Below are 20,382 nucleotides of genomic sequence, written 5' to 3' on the forward strand. Positions count from 1 at the left end.
CACAAGTGTTAATAACCCTGCTGGAGAGACTACATAGATAGGCATCTTTAGGTAGATCTGTATATAAATTCCTCTCAACTGGGCACTTGAGTAAGCCAAAAACAACAATGAATATCAATAATGTCTTTCAAATCTGTCATATGAGGATCTAAGCATTTTTTTTTTTCTTTCTTTTTTTGCTTCCAGTACCAGGAGTATTTAATAATTTGGTGAAGAGAGTAGGGGGAAGAGAGTTTAATTTAAAATTTACCTTTAATTTAATGTAAAGTTTTTGAAGGCATTTTTTTCTATTTCATATCTAACAAGCTAAATATGTTATACCCATATGTTATAAAATATTTTAAAAATTAAGTATCAAATTTTTATACTTTTATGCTTGAGAATTAATATGTATTCTTGAAATAGCTATAAAAATCATTTGACCCCCGAGCCAACTGATCAGTAAGTCAAAAATCATTAAAACCAAAGTTCTTTCTGGGAGAAAATCATATATACAATGAATAATAAAAGTTAATTTCCTATTTTTACTGTTTTATTGTAATTTCCTCTAAAATGTCTTCAATGTTATGTCATTTTAATTATACTATGACTAAGTAATCAAGTAAAAATTGACTTGTAACTAAAAGACCTTAAGAATATTTAAGTATATCTCCTGTTTTACTTAAACAGGAGATATACTTAAATATTGCAAGCAAATTTTGTAATCATTCCTTTATTTACATAGCTATTTGATGCATAAGCTAGCCCTTCACACTTTTGAAACAGAGAAAAAAGAAGAAAAAATTACCGGAAAGATATTTTTATCACTAACAAAATAATGTGGTATTGACTAAGCAAAAATTCCACTGGTATTCAACAGTCAGGCACAAAACAGAGAAGTCGACCTATAAAAGCCAGATACTATGAGATTGACAAAGTTGGTGTAAGAATAATGAACACAACAGAATGGAAAGTTTCTCTTTACACAATTAATAATTAACCTTTGTTTCTTCAAAGTGAACAAATCACTAAAATATTTTAAAAGTCAAAATAATGTGTTTAGTTCCATATTTAGATGTTTACATTGGCCTTAAGGTAACTTACTTTTTCTTTCAGGAAATTTTCATCTGTTTTTCACTTACAAACACAATTTAGAAAACTGATATTTTGGTAAATACGATTCACTACAGCTTGAGCTAAGTTTACTTGTTCATTAGCAGCAACACTTATATGAGGGAAAAAAACAAATTTTTTTTTGAATGGCAAGATAATTGCAGAAAGTCCACTATTTGACTTAAAAACATCAACAACACTGTGCTTAAACAGAAAGATGTTATTAGATTTTTTTGTATAATTTTTCTTATTATGGGAAATGTCAACGGATTCTTTTCACATATTTAAATATCCAGGTGACTTCCTCAGTACAAATCTCTTGTCAATTGCTAATTCAACTCATTTGCCCTTAGTCCCCATTGTATATGTATCCTTTAAGTCACTAAAAAAAACAAGGTAAAATCCTCTTGGGTCTTATTAGAACATGAAACAGGTTGCAGGTAATAATTACTAGTGAATGTTACATTAAAAAGCATTGGAATTCTTAGGGCAGTTAATAGTGATATTACCCTTGGACTTTTTCTGAGTATGCTTTGACCTATTTTATTATGAAAGAAATACAAGAAGTATTTACTAAGTAGTGATTAGTTTCAAGATTTGGATATATTAGAAGGCATGGGCAAAGAATATAAAAGTGTGATTCAATTTTCCTCAGAGATTACCAGGAGCAATTCACCTAGTATCAGAATCAACTTGTCATTATCATGTGAGACATTTACTGTGTAAATATTAAATAAGGGAGAAAAAAGATGTTTTGTTATTGAAGATAAATCCCTACTGAGCAGTTCAAGCATGATAAAAATAAAGTTTTCCGAAGCTTTTATTCAATATGTTTCTCTGGAGTAAAATGGACAAATGTGTTCACAACAATATACTTAATAAACTGCTTTAATATAATGTGAACAAATATAAACAAAATTTCACTGATGTAAATATTATAACTATTCCTTTATGAGAAAAATGGGTTCTAGAAATCACTGAATAAAATTGTTTATTATTTTTTATTGTCTTATTTTGTGTTTATTTATAAAAATAATGACAGATCCAAAATCATACTTAATTCTTTTCGAAAAAATATATATTTTTTGTGAATGATCAAAATATTCAATTATAATAAAATATATTAATAGGACCAATTCATGCCTGAACTATTTTTTTTTAAGTATAAAACAAAACACATTCTTCTTTGTTCAGATTCTAGATGATCTGAACTGATTTTTTCAGTGGCTTATTTTATGAATGTGTAAATTATACTAGAATTTTTCCATTAAATTATTGAAATTAATTTAAATTATCTAATAATAGTTAGGAAATGTTACAAGGTAAATTGTACCATAAGCCACATTTGCATATCACTTATACTAGGAAAAAGCATTCAAACTAATTGAGAGTTAAGCTAATATTTTAATGATTTGAAAGTTCCAAATGAAACCTGTTAATTATATGTAGGAGAAAAGGCCTGGAGGACACCTGATGAGTGCAACCAATAGTGACTTACTAAAACTTAGTAACGAGACCTTAGTCTCTAGAAACATGAAACATGATTTATTAAGCAACTTATCCTTCATACTAGGATTGCTAAGAGCAAATGAGCACAGCATATTTAGCTACATGTATTATAAACACATCCATATGTTATTAGGATTTGTTATCTGACTTTTCAAAGATATTTCCTAAGAGATATTACATGAGGAAGTGTTTAATTAAGGATATCATAAAACATGTCAATTTTAAGTCAAGGCAGATTGAATTTTTAAAACAAAGATTTAAAAGTTCTTACATTGAAAAGCTCTCAATTTTTCCCAGTCAATTAAATTTACTGATGAGATATTTAGTCTTCAATAATAAAATATATTCCCTGATATTATTCTTTGAATATGTCTGAAGGTAGTAAATTTTTACCTTCAGTTTCTACTGAAACACTTGAAGAAAATTACTGACTTTATGAAATCATTTGAAATCGGTAAGCTCTTTAATATTGTTACAAGAGAGAATATTGGTCATTAATATTCTATAAATATGGTTTACCATTTCAAGTTTATTCACAGATATTGTCAATATTTTAAAAGTATCATGAAAATTATAGCACTGAGTAAAGGATTTTAAAAATTATTCTCTAAAAGTCTTACTAATTACAGAAATGGTCAATTAATTTTTTTTATTTAGAATAAAAAATGTAAATGTTGTGTAGCTAAAGACTATCATACCATGTTTTATATTTCTCTTGTCTGTCAGAAATTCAAATAGGTATGACAGATTTTAATTATTAAGAAATGTTAGGTTGAAACTTCATTTCTAAAATATTTTTTAACAGAATTTCAGAATCCTTTCCTGAATTTTTTGATAGTAATTGTTTACAGTATTATTTGATCTTAGTTAATTTCACATCAATATTTTCGCAGTGGTTGCCTCCCCTGAATGAGATATTTAAATGGTCCCCTAAAGTGGCAGGTAAATACACACTTACGTGTCCTTCAATTTACCAACAACAATAGTAATAATAAAAAGGTTCAAAATACCACTTTTACTTTTCCATCTCTAAATGCTTGGTTTTTTTCTTGTCATTTTTCCCCATAACATAGCTCTTCTCATGAATTTCCCTTTTTCAGATTATTGCCTATTTACTTCTATATTTAAACAAGGTTGAAAGTTTAACAAGATCTAAAAAGACTCAAATCTACTCAAACCACAGTGTTTAATTTTAGCTTTTCATATTAAAATATATATGGGGAGGAGTGATTTTGTCACCTAAGGCTTACATCAATGAAAGAAAGGAAACAGAAGCTGGAGAGAAGAGCTATAGAAAATGACTTTATATAAACATGACCACCTACCAGGCAGCTACTTTACCATTAGGAAAACTTCCCCTTTGTAGTAACATAGATTAACAAATAAATGAAAACATACCCAAGTTGACAAAGCTCATGACCATGTCAGCATCATTCAGAAAGTTGGTATCATGTAGGCTGGCTAGAGGAGGACTCTGGGTGGTCAGGGGAGTCGTTCGCGATAACTGTATGCGACGAGGATACCCATTGGGAGAGGCTGGATATCCTTTTCTTGCCCCTCTGGTGTCTCCTGCCAAGGATGCCCTTGCGGAATACTCCGGCTCTTCGGGATTTTCTTCATTGGCCATGGCATTGTATAGGTCCAGCATAAAGAGAGGCGCAGATGACGCTTGTTTTCCAGGTGAAAATGGTCTGGGTCTGTGAGGCAAACCCAAAATAGAGAGAATTTCCCTCTGTATTTCCCGTCTTTCATGGTTCCGCAGTCTTCTATAAATAAAACTGGAGTGAACATGATTGTCTCCCAAACCTCCTTTTGCATAACCCACTAGAACCCAGCAGCTCCAGAGGAAACCCACAATACCCCTAAGTAAAAATACAGTCAGATGCATTTTTGTCCAAAAAGGAAAAGTTGATATTTTTAGTCCTTCTTGTCCTCTTAAAAAAAAAAAAAAAAAAAAAAAAACCTAAGTTCCTAAGAGATAAACTTTCCCAGTAGCTGGAAAAAAAAAACCAAAACAAATTTACCTATTTTTCATGACACTGACATTTCTGAACACAACATCCTCACTGATTTTCCTGTCTTATTTTAAATATTGTGGAATGTGTCAAGAGTAGTTATTTCTAAGAAAGCTGAAACTTGGATTTCCAATTATCCACAGTTGTTAAGAGTTTTTGCTGCATGGGTGTAGCAGAAGACAGCTAATACGATCTGAGGAGATGACCTATGCATTCCTATATGAATTTATGGTAATTCAGGCCTTTGGTTTTTGAATTAATGAAAGTTGATCTTCTGATAAACTGTCGTTCCCAAAGTTATCTTCACTTGCTCTTGAGTTCTTCTCAACCCTTGAGCTCTTTCCAAGACAAATCCTGATTTCTGAATCACAGATCTAGGCTGATCTGCACCTTGGTGATGGAATATATATTTGTCCGGCAGCTTGGTGATAACTTTAACATCTTTTGTGTCGTCTTAGTGTAAAATAAGACTCAAGGTTCTACTATTCAAGTAAATGTGTTTGCCTGAATTTACTTGAAAACCTTCCTGTAAATCCATTCAGTCCCTTTCTCGTTCTTACTGTTAATTCCACCTCCAGCAGGCACAAATATACCAGCCCTCTTCAAGAGAGATCTAAAGAGTAATGTAAGCACAACCCTGCTGGGAAAGAAGAGGCTTCTCATTGTAATTTGAAACTGGTAAAGCAAAAAGAACTTAACCCTTTTGCTACCAGAAAAGCCTCCATTTTTACAATTTCACAGCCACGCGTCTAACGTAGCACACTGATGCATGGGGCATGTAAGTTCTGGGAGGAGGGGGAACCAGTTTTCAAACAACCAATTGAAAATTTGCCACCCATTTTATATAGCACTCTTTTAGATTTTTTTTTTTTTCTAAATGGCACACATTTAACACATTTCTATATTAGGTCTCAGGTTGCGACTAAATTAACATGATACGCCTCAGTTCTATATTTGAGACTATTTCCAGCTTTTACAAGTCATTAAAGTTTACTTCTTAAAAAATAAAAGGAGGGGTTGTAAATTGAGGTTAAGTTTGTTGTTTCTTAACAACAGCCAGATCTTTTTAGAATAAAAGACAGTAGAGAATTAATCAATACTAAATATATCCTAGCCCCCAAAGCAACAGTTATAATAATTTGATAAAAATAATTAGATAACCCAGCTTTAAGGGTCTTGGAATGTTGAAATTATAAGCAGAGAAGTATATCCATATTTCTCTTATTAAATCAGTACATTTGAAATACAAATACCTAAGATGTAGCGTGATGATTCTTAACTTTTAAGTCATTTCAGTTGAAATGTAAACAGTTTTACAAATTAGATATTCCCCATAAGTTGTACTCAGCCCTCTGATTTGTTTGAACCCATGCAAATAAACCCAAGTCAAATAGTCTTCATGATTATGTGCAGATTAAAATTTGAGTTTTTAAAATTTGATAGGTATAATCGGGAACGTGCACACCTTTCTAAAATACCATACTTAATCCAAGGAAATAAGCAAAGTACGTGTCTATCCTTAATGTTTAATGCCTTTAAAATCTGGGTATCTACAATGTTTTTGTGCAGCTATAATTTTCCTTACAAGCTCTGACTTAACCTTAGGGCTCACAGTACTTTCATTGTCTGGAATAGGATTCTGATACCAGTGTAGATTTATCGAGCAAATTCCAGAACTATTATGAAATTTTAATGTTTTTCATTTACTCTGCCTAAAGGTGCCTGGTTTCTTATTTAATTTCTTTTTAAATATTTCCTGAATGTTCTAAAGGAAAGTCATATTTCTCACACTGCTTCAGTTTATTGATGAAGGCAAGAGAGTGGCTTGCAGAATCATATTGTATGCACATTTTTCTTGTACAAACTTCTCCACTATTATTACTTGGTGATGATGTTTAATATTTGCCCTACTAAAAATTCCTTATAAATAGCCATGTAGGATGCCACAGGATCAGACCCAAATGCTGACTTACATGTAACACCTCTATAAAACAGGCGTCACATGAACGTTAGGGGTGCAGGTTGGATGCAAGTGAAGGAAAGGTGTTTCAATAAGAAATGGTTTAAACTACTAAAGTTCTTGAAATTGTTGATTGAGTATCTAAACCAAATGAAGAATTTTTGGACACGGGTGCAGTTTAAATCAATTACTTTGAGGCAAAAAGCTTCTTCTTTGAATTTATAAAACACATACCAGATAAAGCAGACTACAGTTTCCCCCTGTATTTTAAAATAAATTAATCAGTTTATGAATTTGCTTCCTGTCTCTAGAGCACCGCATAGAGTTACAAAGTAAAAATTGGCCATACTAGAGGAAGAAACAGCTCTTGCTATCTTCCTTGTGTGCTGATTTTTTTTCCCTAAAGTACATGTGAAAAATAAAATGAATCTAGGTGCCTTGAGTCTCAAAACCTCATTTTCCCAAAGGATGCTTTATAATATCTATCAGTGTAACTGTAATTTAATTGCTTAGCCAGGCATATAGCCTACCTCTATATATTGGGAATCAGTTGCTAGTTTGCTTGGTCACAATTTTTAGTATCTACCTTACCTTCCCCCCCATCTTCCCTTCTAACTCAGACATTCATTTTTCAAAAAGATCAACGTGTGCAATGAAAGACAGAAATTTAAAGAAGAAAAAACCTGCCAGAAATAAAGGGGAAATCCTAACTACCAAATGTAAAGTCAAAGTTGTTTTCAGTTAAAAGTACCACATTATTTTAGATTCCTAGATAGAATTGTATGTTATGGGAGAGCAATGTAGGAGACAGAGTATTTTGCATCTGCCAGGTAAGTACATTCCAAATTTCAGAGCATGTATTTAAAAGTTGTGTAAGGCATTGAACATGCTGAATAAGCATATGCTAGGAAAGAATAGGTGCAGGGGACAGGGGAAAAATCCAGGGCTTCACAATTGTTTCTGAAGATAAGTACATTTCAAGAAAAGGAGTGTTCGTAAAAACTCGTCTTTCACAATATACTATTTTCCTTGGGCATATACTAATGTAAGTGACCTTCTGGTGAGAAACTGGGATGACTGAATCAATGAAAGAATTTCTCCACTGTCATTCTTTCTGTTCCTTTTACTCAATAAAATTGCCCTAACCAAAATTTAAAACAAGTTTAGTTCATGGATGTATACAGACCACGCCCAATGAACAGCTTCCATTTTCCTGTTCCAGCCTTTCAGGGAAGAAAAGAAATTTGAAGCATTTAGCAAGTCTGTTTTGTTCTAGAAGGGTCTTTCCATTTCACTTGTGTTTCTTTTTGTTGTTTTATTGGATTTTCTCCTTGAAACAAAAACTGCTAATTGAAAGCTATGACTGCAACAAAATAATGAGCTACCCAATAAAAATGGAACCTACATTTCTAAATTCATTTGAATATGATCATAAAATTCTTAACCAGAAGATACCTTAGATTGTGTTGGAGGAGTAAGGGCAAAGGGTGTGGATAAGAGCACTTAAAGGCTGAAGAGGCTGGCAGCAGTGGGAGAATTCAGGAAGACAGCCGCTTCTGGTATCTTTCCACGGAATATATACACAAGTGCAGAACATAGCAGCATCTGCAATCTTAAACTGCATTCAGTTTGCTCTCTTTTTGAGCCAAAAAATAGCATACATAGAAACAGAGAATATGGTATGTACAGTAGCAGTCCAAAGGAAGACAGAGTAGTGCTACAACACCACCATCTGACTTAGATTTGCTTGCAGTAACCTGAAAGCAATTGTAATAGTGGGCAGCATTACACTCTTTGTCTATCTGATTAGGAGTTCTTAAGGAGGCCCTGGAAATAAATAATAAAACGCAGTCACCAAACACTTTCAAAATGTTTGGTATTATTTTTAATGGATAGTGACATTATTTAACTGTAAGTGAACAGAGGATTTCTCAATGTGCTTTATATTATTATATGGTTATGAGACTGTTTTCTATTATATCATCACGGTGGATATCCTAATAGTCACATCTAGGAAGAATAAACCAATATTTAATCATTAAAAATAAAATGCTGTTAATGAAATACCATTCTAAGGATTATACATATGAAACAGACTCCAGTTAACTGGCCCCAGAATGCTTAGTCTATTGAACCCTATAGGGCAGAGTAGAACTGCCCCACAGAGTTTCCAAGGAGCACCTGGTGGATTTGAACTGCTGACCATTTAGTTAGCAGACGTGGCTCTTAACCACTACACTACCAGGGTTTCCATTGAACTATTAGGCCATGTATTTTATCCATCATCCAAATTGAGAGAAGGTTTTAAATAATCAGGTAGAATGACCACTAAACAGTTATCTAGTTTACCAAAAAAAAAAAAAAAAAGAAAAAACCTTCAGTTGTAGAGCACTTTTATAATTTTAAAAACTTTCAGCAACCCAGACTTTGGAATTATTTATTCACTCAAAAAAATAGTTATTGAATGCCTACTATGTGACTGTTGTTGTTAGGTGCCATCAAGTTGGTTCCGACTCATAGTGACCCTATGTACAATAGAAGGAAGCACTGCCCGGTCCTGTGCCATCCTCACAATCGTTGTTATGCTTCAGCCCATTGTTGTAGCCACTGTGCTATGTGACTGTACCTGTACCCATTGCCACTGAGCCTATTCTGACTCATAGAGACCGTATAGGACAGAGTAGAACTGTCCCATAGAGTTTCCAAGGAGCCGCCGTGGATTTGAACTGTGACCTTTTGGTTAGCAGCTGAGCTCTTAACCACTGGACCACCAGGGCTCCTACTATATGACTACTACGTGCTAAAAGCTTTAGATACAATGAAAACAAAAAATCAAACAAGGCCTTTTCCTCATGAGGTTTACAGTCATGTGGTACTATCATTTCCTTTGATTTAGGAGCATAAAATTGTTTAAATGTGGTTATTAATCAAGGGAGAGTCCTACTTGCCTGCTTGAGATATTAGCTAGAATGCAAGCTGCATGAAGTTAGGGACCAAGTCTATTTTGTTCAGCCCTGAATTGCCAGTGTCAAAACAGTACATTTTAGTGGCTCAACTAATATTTGCTGGCCAACTGATTTTTTAACCAAGATAAACAATATTCTGAGGACTTTTAAGGGCGGTGCTCTCTGGAAGCATAGCTCTAAGGATTCATTAGGCACATTAATTGACAAATTACTGTATTCCTTAGTAGATCAGCTTCCCTAACTTACTAAAGGATTTTTTTTATAAAGAAACTTATTATATGTCTCATTCTACAGTTACAGGTATAAGTACAAACTCCTGTCAATACTAGACATATGTTAACAGCTCAGAAGTACCATACAGTGAACCACATTTCAAAAAACCAACCGAGTTGCCGTCCAGTCTATCCCAACTCATAGCAACCCCATGTGTTCAGAATAGAACTGTGTTATATAGAGTTTTCAAGGCGCAAATAGCCAGGACTTTCTTAAAAGTGCCTTTGGGTGGGTTTGAATAGCCAACCTTTCGGTTAGTAGTAGAATAGCATTAGCAAAGTATCTTGGACTATCATTACAGGGAAAGCTGATTAGTTGAATGCCTATTACCTTATAGTGGCCCCTGACTCAAATGAGCAAATTCTGCTCCTGCCAGTTAATACTCTTTCTTCTGAGTTGTAAAGACTATTTTATTCGTTATGCTGTTGCTGTTTTTCTGACCAGATATTATGATGCAAGAAACCCTGAGAGAGGCCACTCTTTGTTTAACAAACATTAACGACTAAGACCATACCTGCTAAATCGCAACAGATGTATACCATATATACAGAAATGAGACACAGAGTAGTCACTGCGATGAGATGGAGCCTGCAAATACCTGTAGCATGGAAAAGAGTACTTAATGAGGCATATTGGAGAGTACCAACGTAAATATTTTTAACCCCACGCTTTTCCATACTTTATATTTTTGAGATGGATGATTCTAAAAGTATCTTACCAAGAGAATGACCAGTTCAAATTCCGTAGAGCTGTAACAATTCAGTGAAAGGCACAACTCCCAAGTTACCCCAGTAATTTCCATTAATAAAATGTTAATCCTCAGTGGAAAATGAGGGCTATCAATGTCATTACTCATGATATATTCAAAATGAGACAATTGAAAGGAAAGTTAAAAATTACCTAGTACAAAATTGTCTTGATGGCATACTTGTTATTATCTGTAATACTTTAATTAAATGGCCCTACTTTTCCATAGCACTTTTTCCCTCCATTGCTTCATAAAATTCTCATCAAAAGCTTTAGGACAAATTTAGAACCTAACAAATTATCCCCAAATGTATCACAAATATTGTCTATTGGCAACAGAAAGAACTTATGTATACATAGCCCAAGGTGTCATTAATATTCTGCTGAATTCTATTGGTTTCCTGAGACATAATACATTGGGGAAATATAACTAATAATGAGGAAGATGAACAACCATTACTAATATTCAAGCTGTAAGCACAAAATATTCCTCTAACCCAAAGATTAGAGGGACCCAAGCATCAGCATTTTTTAATACTGGTTAATATGTAGCAAAAGTTGAGAAGCCCTAACAAATAGTCTTGGCAACATGTAAACCATGACACCTATAATAACAGTATGTTGCAGTATCATTATATAGTTTCCAAATTAGAACAAGATCTATGATTTTTCACTGATTGCTGCTAAGATTCCATGGTGAGTAATAAACTGCTATTTAAATAAATATACAATGCTTTGCTCCCATTTATACAATAAATCCCTGCTTATTCAACACCTACTATGGCAATAAATAAAAATAAACAGTCCCTGTTTTCCCAAACTTAGACAGCAGTTGTTTCTTGAACAATTTCCTTAGAAATTTGGATTTGAATGCTGACCTTAAGAAATTTCTTATATACAAAGTATTACTGTATTACACAGTGAGTAAAAATATATTCCTCAAAATGGCATCTGCTTATTACACAGTCCTCTTTGCTCTAATCTGCAGTTGTTTCTTGGATTATAATGTGATGTGAAGCATAAGGCCTCCTCCAACAAAAATTCCATTTTTCAGAAAGGCAGTCATCTAAACTCACGTAAGAGGTACCTCCATGCCTACACCGGGTATGTTCAGGTCTGAAATTTCCCCACTTTCCCGTGTCTGTGTGTGTCTTCCTCAAATGTGCATGTGTATTTCTGAGGTGCCATGTATCCCTTGCACTGGATCTTCCTTCCCTCTACATTTCACAGACACTTTCTATATTTAAAGCTATTGATTTTCTCTTCTTAACTAAACCCTGTATTCTCTTGGTGTCTTTTCTTCCTCCTTTTCACAATAAACTCTTTATCTGTCTCCATTTTTAAAAGGCTTCTCTTTCCTAGTTCTTTTATCTAGAACTCTCTTTCAAGTATGTAACTCTGCTTTCTTTATCTCTCACCTTTCACCACCTCTCTCTTCCTAGAGGGATTTAACCCTCCCATCCCCCATCCTAATCTCCAGTTCTTTCTTCTCCATCTAGAACAGTTGTATTTTCTATAACTGCATGTTCGTTAGCAAGGTGATGATGACATCAAACAGCAGTATAATAATATTCTTCTCATCTGATAAATGCATTTTACTTTTAAGCTACTCCTGTGAAAAGAGATGCAAATGTAATAGTAGCCTGTGAACCAGTTCTAGAAGATGAATGTTTTCAGATGTGGCTATCCTTTTGAAACAGTCACAATTTTTTTTTTTTTTTTGTATTTCTGGACAATGTAGTAATAATAAGTACTAATTTTAGTGAGATATGAAGCATCATAGTGAAAATACAAGAAAATGACCCAAGTGGCTACTGAAAGTACATGCTGATGTCAGTCCACACTTAGCATGATGGATAATTACCTTTGAGTCCAAAGCATTAACTTCATTACTCTTCATATTTGTGTGTTCCAACATGAGACACATTTATCTTAATAGAAGACTCTAATCCAATGTGCAGTATCATTCAATACTATGTCCTCTAAAATGTCTTTCAAGAAATTTACTCTCCTTGCTGGAAAAATTCTTCAGATATTATGTTTGTCCATTTTGTGCTATATTGCAACCATTTTTAAGGAAATAAAGTTAAGCCAAAATAAAATTTCTAATGTATTCCAGGGATTCCACATGTGTAGATATACTCATTTACATATATTTTCAAACATGCTTCTTAAATCGGTGGGAAGACTTGGTGTACAAAGATCAACCTGATAATGTCCCTTAAAGAGAGTGGAATAAATGTCAACATTCACAATTGGTCAAGCCTTTCAGGAGTTCTCTAGGTGACAAAAGTTATTTCCATGGAACTCTACAGAAGTTCTGCTTGTCTGGGCTTTTTCAGTTCTAAATCTGCAGAGTTTAATGGTGCATGTTTCTACAATTATAAGCCCAAAATTATCCTAGTGTGAAAAATATCCTCTACCAAACTCAGGTGTGAATCATCCTTACACACTGGCTAATAATCACTTAAAAGGATAAAAACCAGTAACTACAGGCATGAGCTTAAAACTCATTGTCCTGCAAACTACTTATTATTTTCATTGCAAATATGCCATCTTGATGCTTAAATCTTTTTAGTAGGTAGTCACCATTCCTTGTCACATAAAGTGTACCCAGAGAATGTCACAGAAGTTTATCTTTCTTTGCTTTTTTTTTTTTTTACAGTGGTTAAGAGCTCAGCTGCTAACCAAAAGATCAGCAGTTCAAATCCAGCAACTGCTCCTTGGAAACCCTATCAGGCAGTTTCATTCTGTCCTGTAGGGTCACTATGAGTCGGAATTGACTCAATGGCAATAGTTTTGTTTTTTTTTTTTCTGAGTTATGCAAGAGGTGTTTGAGGAGCATGGTGCTGGCTAAGAAAAATACATGGAATTTACAGCCAGAAAACTGGATTTATACCTTGATTTTGCCAATTACTGTCTGAATGACCTTGTACAAGTCACTTTAAAGGCATACAATTAGAGAGCAACAAAGGAAGGAGTCACTTTTCTGAATCTAAGCTGCCCTTCTGTGAAATGCAGAGAAAACAATTCCTCACCACCAGGTGGTTGAACCCATTAAATGGAAAAATGTATATGAAAATGCTTCATAAAACTTAAGTATTTTGTAACTTCAAGTATTTCATGTGCAATGGCCCAGCAGAATTGAGATTCTCATAAACTTTCTCATTGGTTTATGCACACTGACAAACTCAGACCCAGTATTTGTGTTCCTGTTAATCACTTGATGGGGAGAAAGATTTCAAAATTACTATGAAATGATCATTCTTCAAAAGAAAGTTGTTATGTCTACAGATGGACAAAGTTAGACAAGGCCAAGGATTTTAAACGGTTATCTGTACGTACAACTTCCTAACATCTTGAAGAATATATGCCATTTCTCTCTGTGGTAATACCCCACCCTCCTTGCTTATCAGTCCCTCTCAATGTATTCCTATAGTACCCCCAGTGCCATGCCCAAACCAGGCTTGATTAACTAACCGTTCCTCAATGGCAAAAGGAAAATAATGCAAAAAAAAAAAAAAAAAACTACTCTAAGGTTTTCCACTAATACTAAAGGAACATGGTAAGCAAAAAGAGAGGAAGCGTTAGCCTGCTCAGTTTTACACAGTACCAACCAAAAACCAAGCCCTTTGCCGCTGAGATGACTGTCAGGAGCATACAACTGAGTACTGGGAAGACTTGTCCAAAGCATACAGAGCAATGAGGTTGAGACTAGAAGAATTGATTCAAGTACTAGCTCCGCTGCTTCTTCCTTGTGAGAAAGGTTACTTAAAACCTTTAAGATTCTTCTGCTTAAAAAAATGGTATATTAATAATAGATTTTATTTTAGGAGATTACACAGTATGTGACTATCCTTTCACAAATGTAGAGCAAGCACTACGACAACATTTGCCATATTTATTATTCAGAACAGTTTTTGAGCGATGTACTGAACAGGTTTCATATGTTTACTGAGAGACTCCCCAGAGCATTTAGTATGTTAGTGCACATTTAGAATAAATAAAAATTGTTTATGGTGGTGGTGGTGAAGGGATGTTATTATAGTATACAGCATTTTCCAAACAAATTTTACAAGAGTCATTTATTTAAAGAACTGATCACAGTTTTTCAAAACATACTAGAATGGCTCTTCAACCGGCACATTTTGGGACTCACTCTGAGCCTTATTATAATAAAATTAGAGAGGCAAGACAGAACAGTGATTTAAAAGCCTGTGTTCAGGAACCAAGTGCTCTGAATTTGAATTCTGGCTCTACATGTAACAACTGTGTAACCACACTCTGCCTTAGTTTTCTGGTCTGTAAAATGGAGATACTAACAGTTCTTACCTCATAGAGTTTTAAGAGGATTAAATGAGTTATAAAATGTGAAAATGCTTAACACAGGGTCTGGCATATAATAAATAATACATGTGGGGTACCATGAGATTGGAGTCCCTAGGTGGTACAAAGGGTTAAGAGTTCGACTTCTAACCAAAAAGCTAGCAGTTCAAACCCACCCAGAGGCATCTCCAAAGATTGGCCTGGCGATCTGCTTCTGAAAGGTCACAGCCTTGAAAACCCTATAGAGCAGCTCTCCTCTGCACACTTGGGATCTACTCAGTACACATCAGAATCAACTCGGTGGCAGCTGATTACTATTAAATGTCACGACTTGGTGATAAATTCTTGGAAAAACAGGCATTCTACTTTCACATCTTTATATCCCCCTGCTGAGCACAGTTTTTAGCATATAGATGCCCAACGGAATGATTGTTCTTTCATTTATTTTCAAAAGTATTTAGTAAACACCTATCTGTATCAGGCATTGTCCTAGGCCCCAGAGATGTATCGATGAACAAGTCAGACAAAAACTTCTGCCCTAGCAAAGCTTCAATTAAGAAATAATCAATTGAGTGGAGAATGGAAATATCCTGAAAGTAGATTGTGGTGAGGTTACACAACTCTTTAAAATTACAAAAAAAAAAAAAAAATTTAGTTTTGAATGACGATTATGGTATATAACTTATACTTCAATAAAGCTGTCAAAACAGAAATAAATCAGTTAATGACAAGATGATCGTATAAGATGTTTAGGGAAGAAGATGGGCCTTCTAATTTAATATAATGTGGCTTTCTGTCCACACCAATATACATACTATTGCTCTGCTACTATTTTAAGCCCTAGTTGTCTCCTCTCTTTTTTGAACTATGTCAAGACTTACCTCTTCTGTAAGAGTTTTCCTGACTAGTTCAGCTAACTTAGGACAAAACAGCACATAGTACCTATTTGTTTTTAAAACAATTTGTATAATTTAATTCAGTTGGATCATGAGCTATATACACTATATCTATATTTTTCTATATCTACATCTATTTCTATTACCATATTTATACCTGTACATATACTTTCAAAAACACGAGGTACAAAAACATTGCACAAGTAGATTTCTATGTCTTAAAAAAAAAGTCTAAAAGTTGCTTTACAGTCCTGAGTAGAAAACTTTAAATTTATAAATGGGAAATCCTCAACAATCGAAGTTCTACACATGAATATAATGAAAGGTTTTTCACATCATCATAAACTTGGGAAATAAGAACATTCTATATATGTTTTTTTTATATATGTTAGACCTGAAATGTGTGAAGAAACTACCCCTATACCACAGCATCTATTAAACAAGCATTAATATATTATTTGGAGCCCTAGTGGTGTAGTGGTTAAGAGCTTGGCTCCTAACCAAAAGGTCAGCAGTTCAAATCCACCAGCCACACCTTGGAAACCCTATGGAGCAGTTCTACTCTGTCCTACAGGGTCGCTATGAGTTGGAACTGACTCGACAGCACCTGGCAACAACAGTAAGTATTTACGTTTGCTATTACTTAACTAATGTAGTATCAAAGTCTAAGAAATTTAGGTCATGATTGTGACTGGTCCATATAAAATAATAGTTCAACAAAATACAGTCTGCAATTTAATATACAAAAGGTCAAAATGTTTATCTTTCTAAAGGATATTTTCTTAGGCCAATATGGTCCATAACACCACTAGCCAAGCTGATCAGAAGACCTATATCAAATCTGATTCTAGAAATACGTGCTTTTAACAGTAGTTCTCTTCAACTGAAAAGATAGTTTCACTTTTTCGAATTATATAAATACTTTGAAATGGAAGTATATAAATACTTTACTCCATGGAAGTAAACAATATGGTATGAGTCTGAAGTATAGAAATCATCATCTTTACTTTTTCTCTTTTTCCACTGACCAAAGGGAGGCAATTTTACATTTGTAGTCTGTCAACTGGAAGGCGAGGGAATAGAGAAAGATGAAATTAAAACTAGACAAACCTGTTCTATCCTAGGAAATTTTTCTTAGGTTAGGTGGCAAAAGAGCTCTAAAGGAATGAGTAAAGTCATTTAAAAAAGGCTTTGCCACTAACACAGATAACTGAAAAAATAAACACATTTTTATTCATTTTGATAAAATGGGTTATAGAAAATTTATTTTGGTTCACCAACTAAAAGTAACTCTCACTCAAATAGAAACAGACTTTCTTTAAAAACTATTTAAAAATTAAAATTGCTACAAATAGATCACTGATTTATATTGAGCATTATCTGCCAAATCTGTCAGTTAATACCTTTAACGTATAATGGGTGGACAGAGATGAAATTCTTAAGTTCAAAAATTTAATCATAATAAACAGGAGAGTTTACCTTTTCCCATATTTATGAGATTAAAAATGAAAGTCTTTTAGTGCTCAGACCAAACTCAAAACAAATTCTCTAAACTTCTGTTTTAGGATTTCTATGCCAAGCTTTACCTAAGGAAGTAACAATCCACGGCACTGTTGCAAAGCTCTAAAAAAATGGGTTTTTATACAAACACTGACAGGCTCTGACCATCAGTGGCATTAGAAGGCGCCACCATAATTGCAGTCTCCTTATTTTTTTAAGACATAGCTTATTTCAGGCTAAAAGGAGAGCCAGTATTTTGTATTTTAATTAAGAAACCTGGATTTTGTTTATAATAATTGACTGTTAGGTCAATTCTTGCCAGAATATACTTGTAAAAGAAAATGTTTCCTCAAGAAAGCTTTCATTTAAGATTTTGGAACAGATTTAGGATTTGGGATCGAAATCTTTTCAAATCATTTACCTTAGTTGCTTTCACTGTAATACTAATAGCTCAAGAATATACTTGAGTATATATTCAGTCTACTCATCAGTGGCCATAAATGTTTATTACTTACTTCTTGAAGAAAACGTTTAAACATAATGATGAAAATATATGTCTACTATGGACACAAAAACTATATTGTTTCCCTCATTAACTAGTTATACTTGAAAATAAATCATTGCTAGCACAGAGTTATAAAATGACTTAATCAATATTCAAGGCAGAGTAGAATACCAAAGAAATAATCCAAAAAGAAATAAAATATCTTAAATGTGAAAGTGTCCCATTTTTTGGTCTACTCCTATCAAAGCATTCTATACAATAAACACTTTAATGCTGCTACTTTCAAAACAAATTTTCTTCTCTGTCACAATTATTCTTTGGTACATGTGACAAGAGTAATATTGCTAAATATTTGTCTTAAGGTAAATTAAAGGCAGAATGCATCTGAAAATTATACCTCTATAAAATAGGTGTCCAAAGAAAACCAAATGGAACACTGCCACCTTTTGGTTATATAAATTTTAAAGTTATAGATGTTTACTGCAGCTTTTTTCAGTGAAACCTCCAAGAAATACATTCAGCTTTTAGAAATAGTAATCCTGTCTCTCTTGATATGAAAATATTCATCTTTAAATTTTGCTTCTCAGTTATAGTCCTTTATTTTTTAGTATTTCAGTTCCATTTTGCTAAATTTATCCGAAAACTCTTGAACCTTAGAACCTGGAAACAATTCTTGCTGTTTATTTTCTAAAGAATGGCAAGTAATGACCTAGTAATGAAAAACACAAAGGGACTTTTATATCCTAGGGCTCTGCTGTGAACATTTCTATTACATTCTCTTTATACCAAACCACCACTACCTTAAAGAACAGCATTTAACAACAGCACACTAAAATCCAACAAAACGCTAATTGCATTTCTTTCATCTAGAAGGATTTATGCCTTCTCACTGTATAAGTGCTTAGCGTATACAGCTTTGAACTATAGGATAGAAACAAAATGATACGGTAGGTGCCTTGACATATCTAGGGACTAATTGGTGGGTGAGAGTCAGGAAGCCCTCTAAGTATACACAGATTTCATTTAGCGCAGCGTGTGAAATTAGGAGGTTGTCTAAGCATGGGGAAAAAAAAGAAAAAGCAAGAATGGGAGAGTAAACAAGAATTAATGAATAAAATAAATAAAGGAACTAGTTGAACAGTAAATTACACTTTTTTTTTTTTTCAGACCAGTTCCTGCAAGCTGAAAGGCTGCGTTAACAAAGAGTCCCTCTGGCTACAAAAGTATAAAGAGAGAGAGAGAAAAAATTCTGTTGCCTCAAGTCAATTCTGACTCATAGTGATCCTGTACAAAAGTATAGAAGAAGTAAATAACACATAATTAAAACAATAAAATAACATACGTGTGTGTATATATATATATACATACATACACACACACATACATATGTGGATCATAAGAAATCTTGGGCAACATTACAAAGAATGCTAATTCCAGAACACTTAATTGTCCTCATGAGGAACTTGTACATAGATGAAGAGGCATCGTTTGGACAGAACAAGGAGATATTTTGTGGTTTAAAATCAGAAAAGCTGTGTATCAGGGTTGTATCCTTTCACCATACTTATTCAATCTGTATGCTGAACAAATAATCTGAGAAACTGTTCTATAGGAAGAAGCATGCCGAATTAGGATTGCAGGAAAACTCATTAACAACCTGCAATTATGCAGATAACACATTCCTCAGCAGTGGGTGGGTACTTGCTGAAAGGAATGAGGACTTGAAACACCTACGGATAAAAATCAAAGACTACAGCCTTCAATATGGATTACACTTCAACATAAAGAACACAAAAACCCTTATTACTAGACCAATAAGCAACATAATGATAACTGGAGAAAAGATTGAAGTTGTCAAGGATTTCATTTTACTGGGATCCACAATCAACATCCATGGGAACAGCAGTCAAGAAATCAAATGTTGTACTGGGCAAATCTGCTGCAAAAGACCTCTTTAAAGTCTTGAAAAGCAATGATATCAATTATAGAGTTGGTGAAGAATGTTGAATATACCACGGACTTCCAGAAAAGCAAACAAATCTGTCCTGGAAAAAGTACAGCTAGAGTATCCCTTGGAAGCGAGGATGGCGAGAGTTCATCTCACATACTTTGGACATGTTATCAAGGGGACCATTCCCTGGAGAAGGACATCATGCTTAGTATGGTAGGGGGTCAGGGATGAATTGACACAGTGGCTGCAACAATGGGCTCAAACATAGCAATGATTGTAAGGATGGCACAGGACCAGGCAGTGTTTTGTTCTGTTTTTGTTCTGTTGTATATAGGGTCACTACGAGTCAGAACTTACTCAGTGGCACCTAACGACATTATATGTGTGTGTGTGTGTGTGTGTGTGTGTGTAAACCAGAGAATTTATAAAATGACTCTGTAGTTGTTTAGGGGTAATAGATTCAGGTATAGCCTCATTTCTAGGGGCTGCAAGTCAAGTATCCATACAAAGATATGAACATGGCTTTGGACGTATGTGATTTAAGATGTTAGACTTGAGACCCCTATAGAAAGTTAGGAATAAGAAAGAGATGATTTAATGATAAACAAGGGATAAATTAACTACACCTACTGGACCAAGGAA

The 20,382-nt window shown here is 34.0% G+C and overlaps 1 protein-coding gene across 1 annotated transcript in view; it reads right to left on the reverse strand.

The window, feature by feature from the left end:
- BMP5 (bone morphogenetic protein 5) overlaps nt 1-4,551 on the reverse strand; it is a 141,668-nt gene extending 137,117 nt beyond the window's left edge. The window contains exon 1 of the mRNA XM_049894630.1: nt 4,000-4,551. Coding sequence (XP_049750587.1) covers nt 4,000-4,489 — 490 coding nt within the window. The 5' untranslated portion in view covers nt 4,490-4,551. The remainder of the gene's footprint in view (nt 1-3,999) is intronic.
- Between the last annotated feature and the right edge of the window lie 15,831 nt (nt 4,552-20,382).

Source organism: Elephas maximus, chromosome 1 (assembly GCF_024166365.1).
Source record: "Elephas maximus indicus isolate mEleMax1 chromosome 1, mEleMax1 primary haplotype, whole genome shotgun sequence".
Lineage (NCBI taxonomy): Eukaryota > Metazoa > Chordata > Mammalia > Proboscidea > Elephantidae > Elephas > Elephas maximus.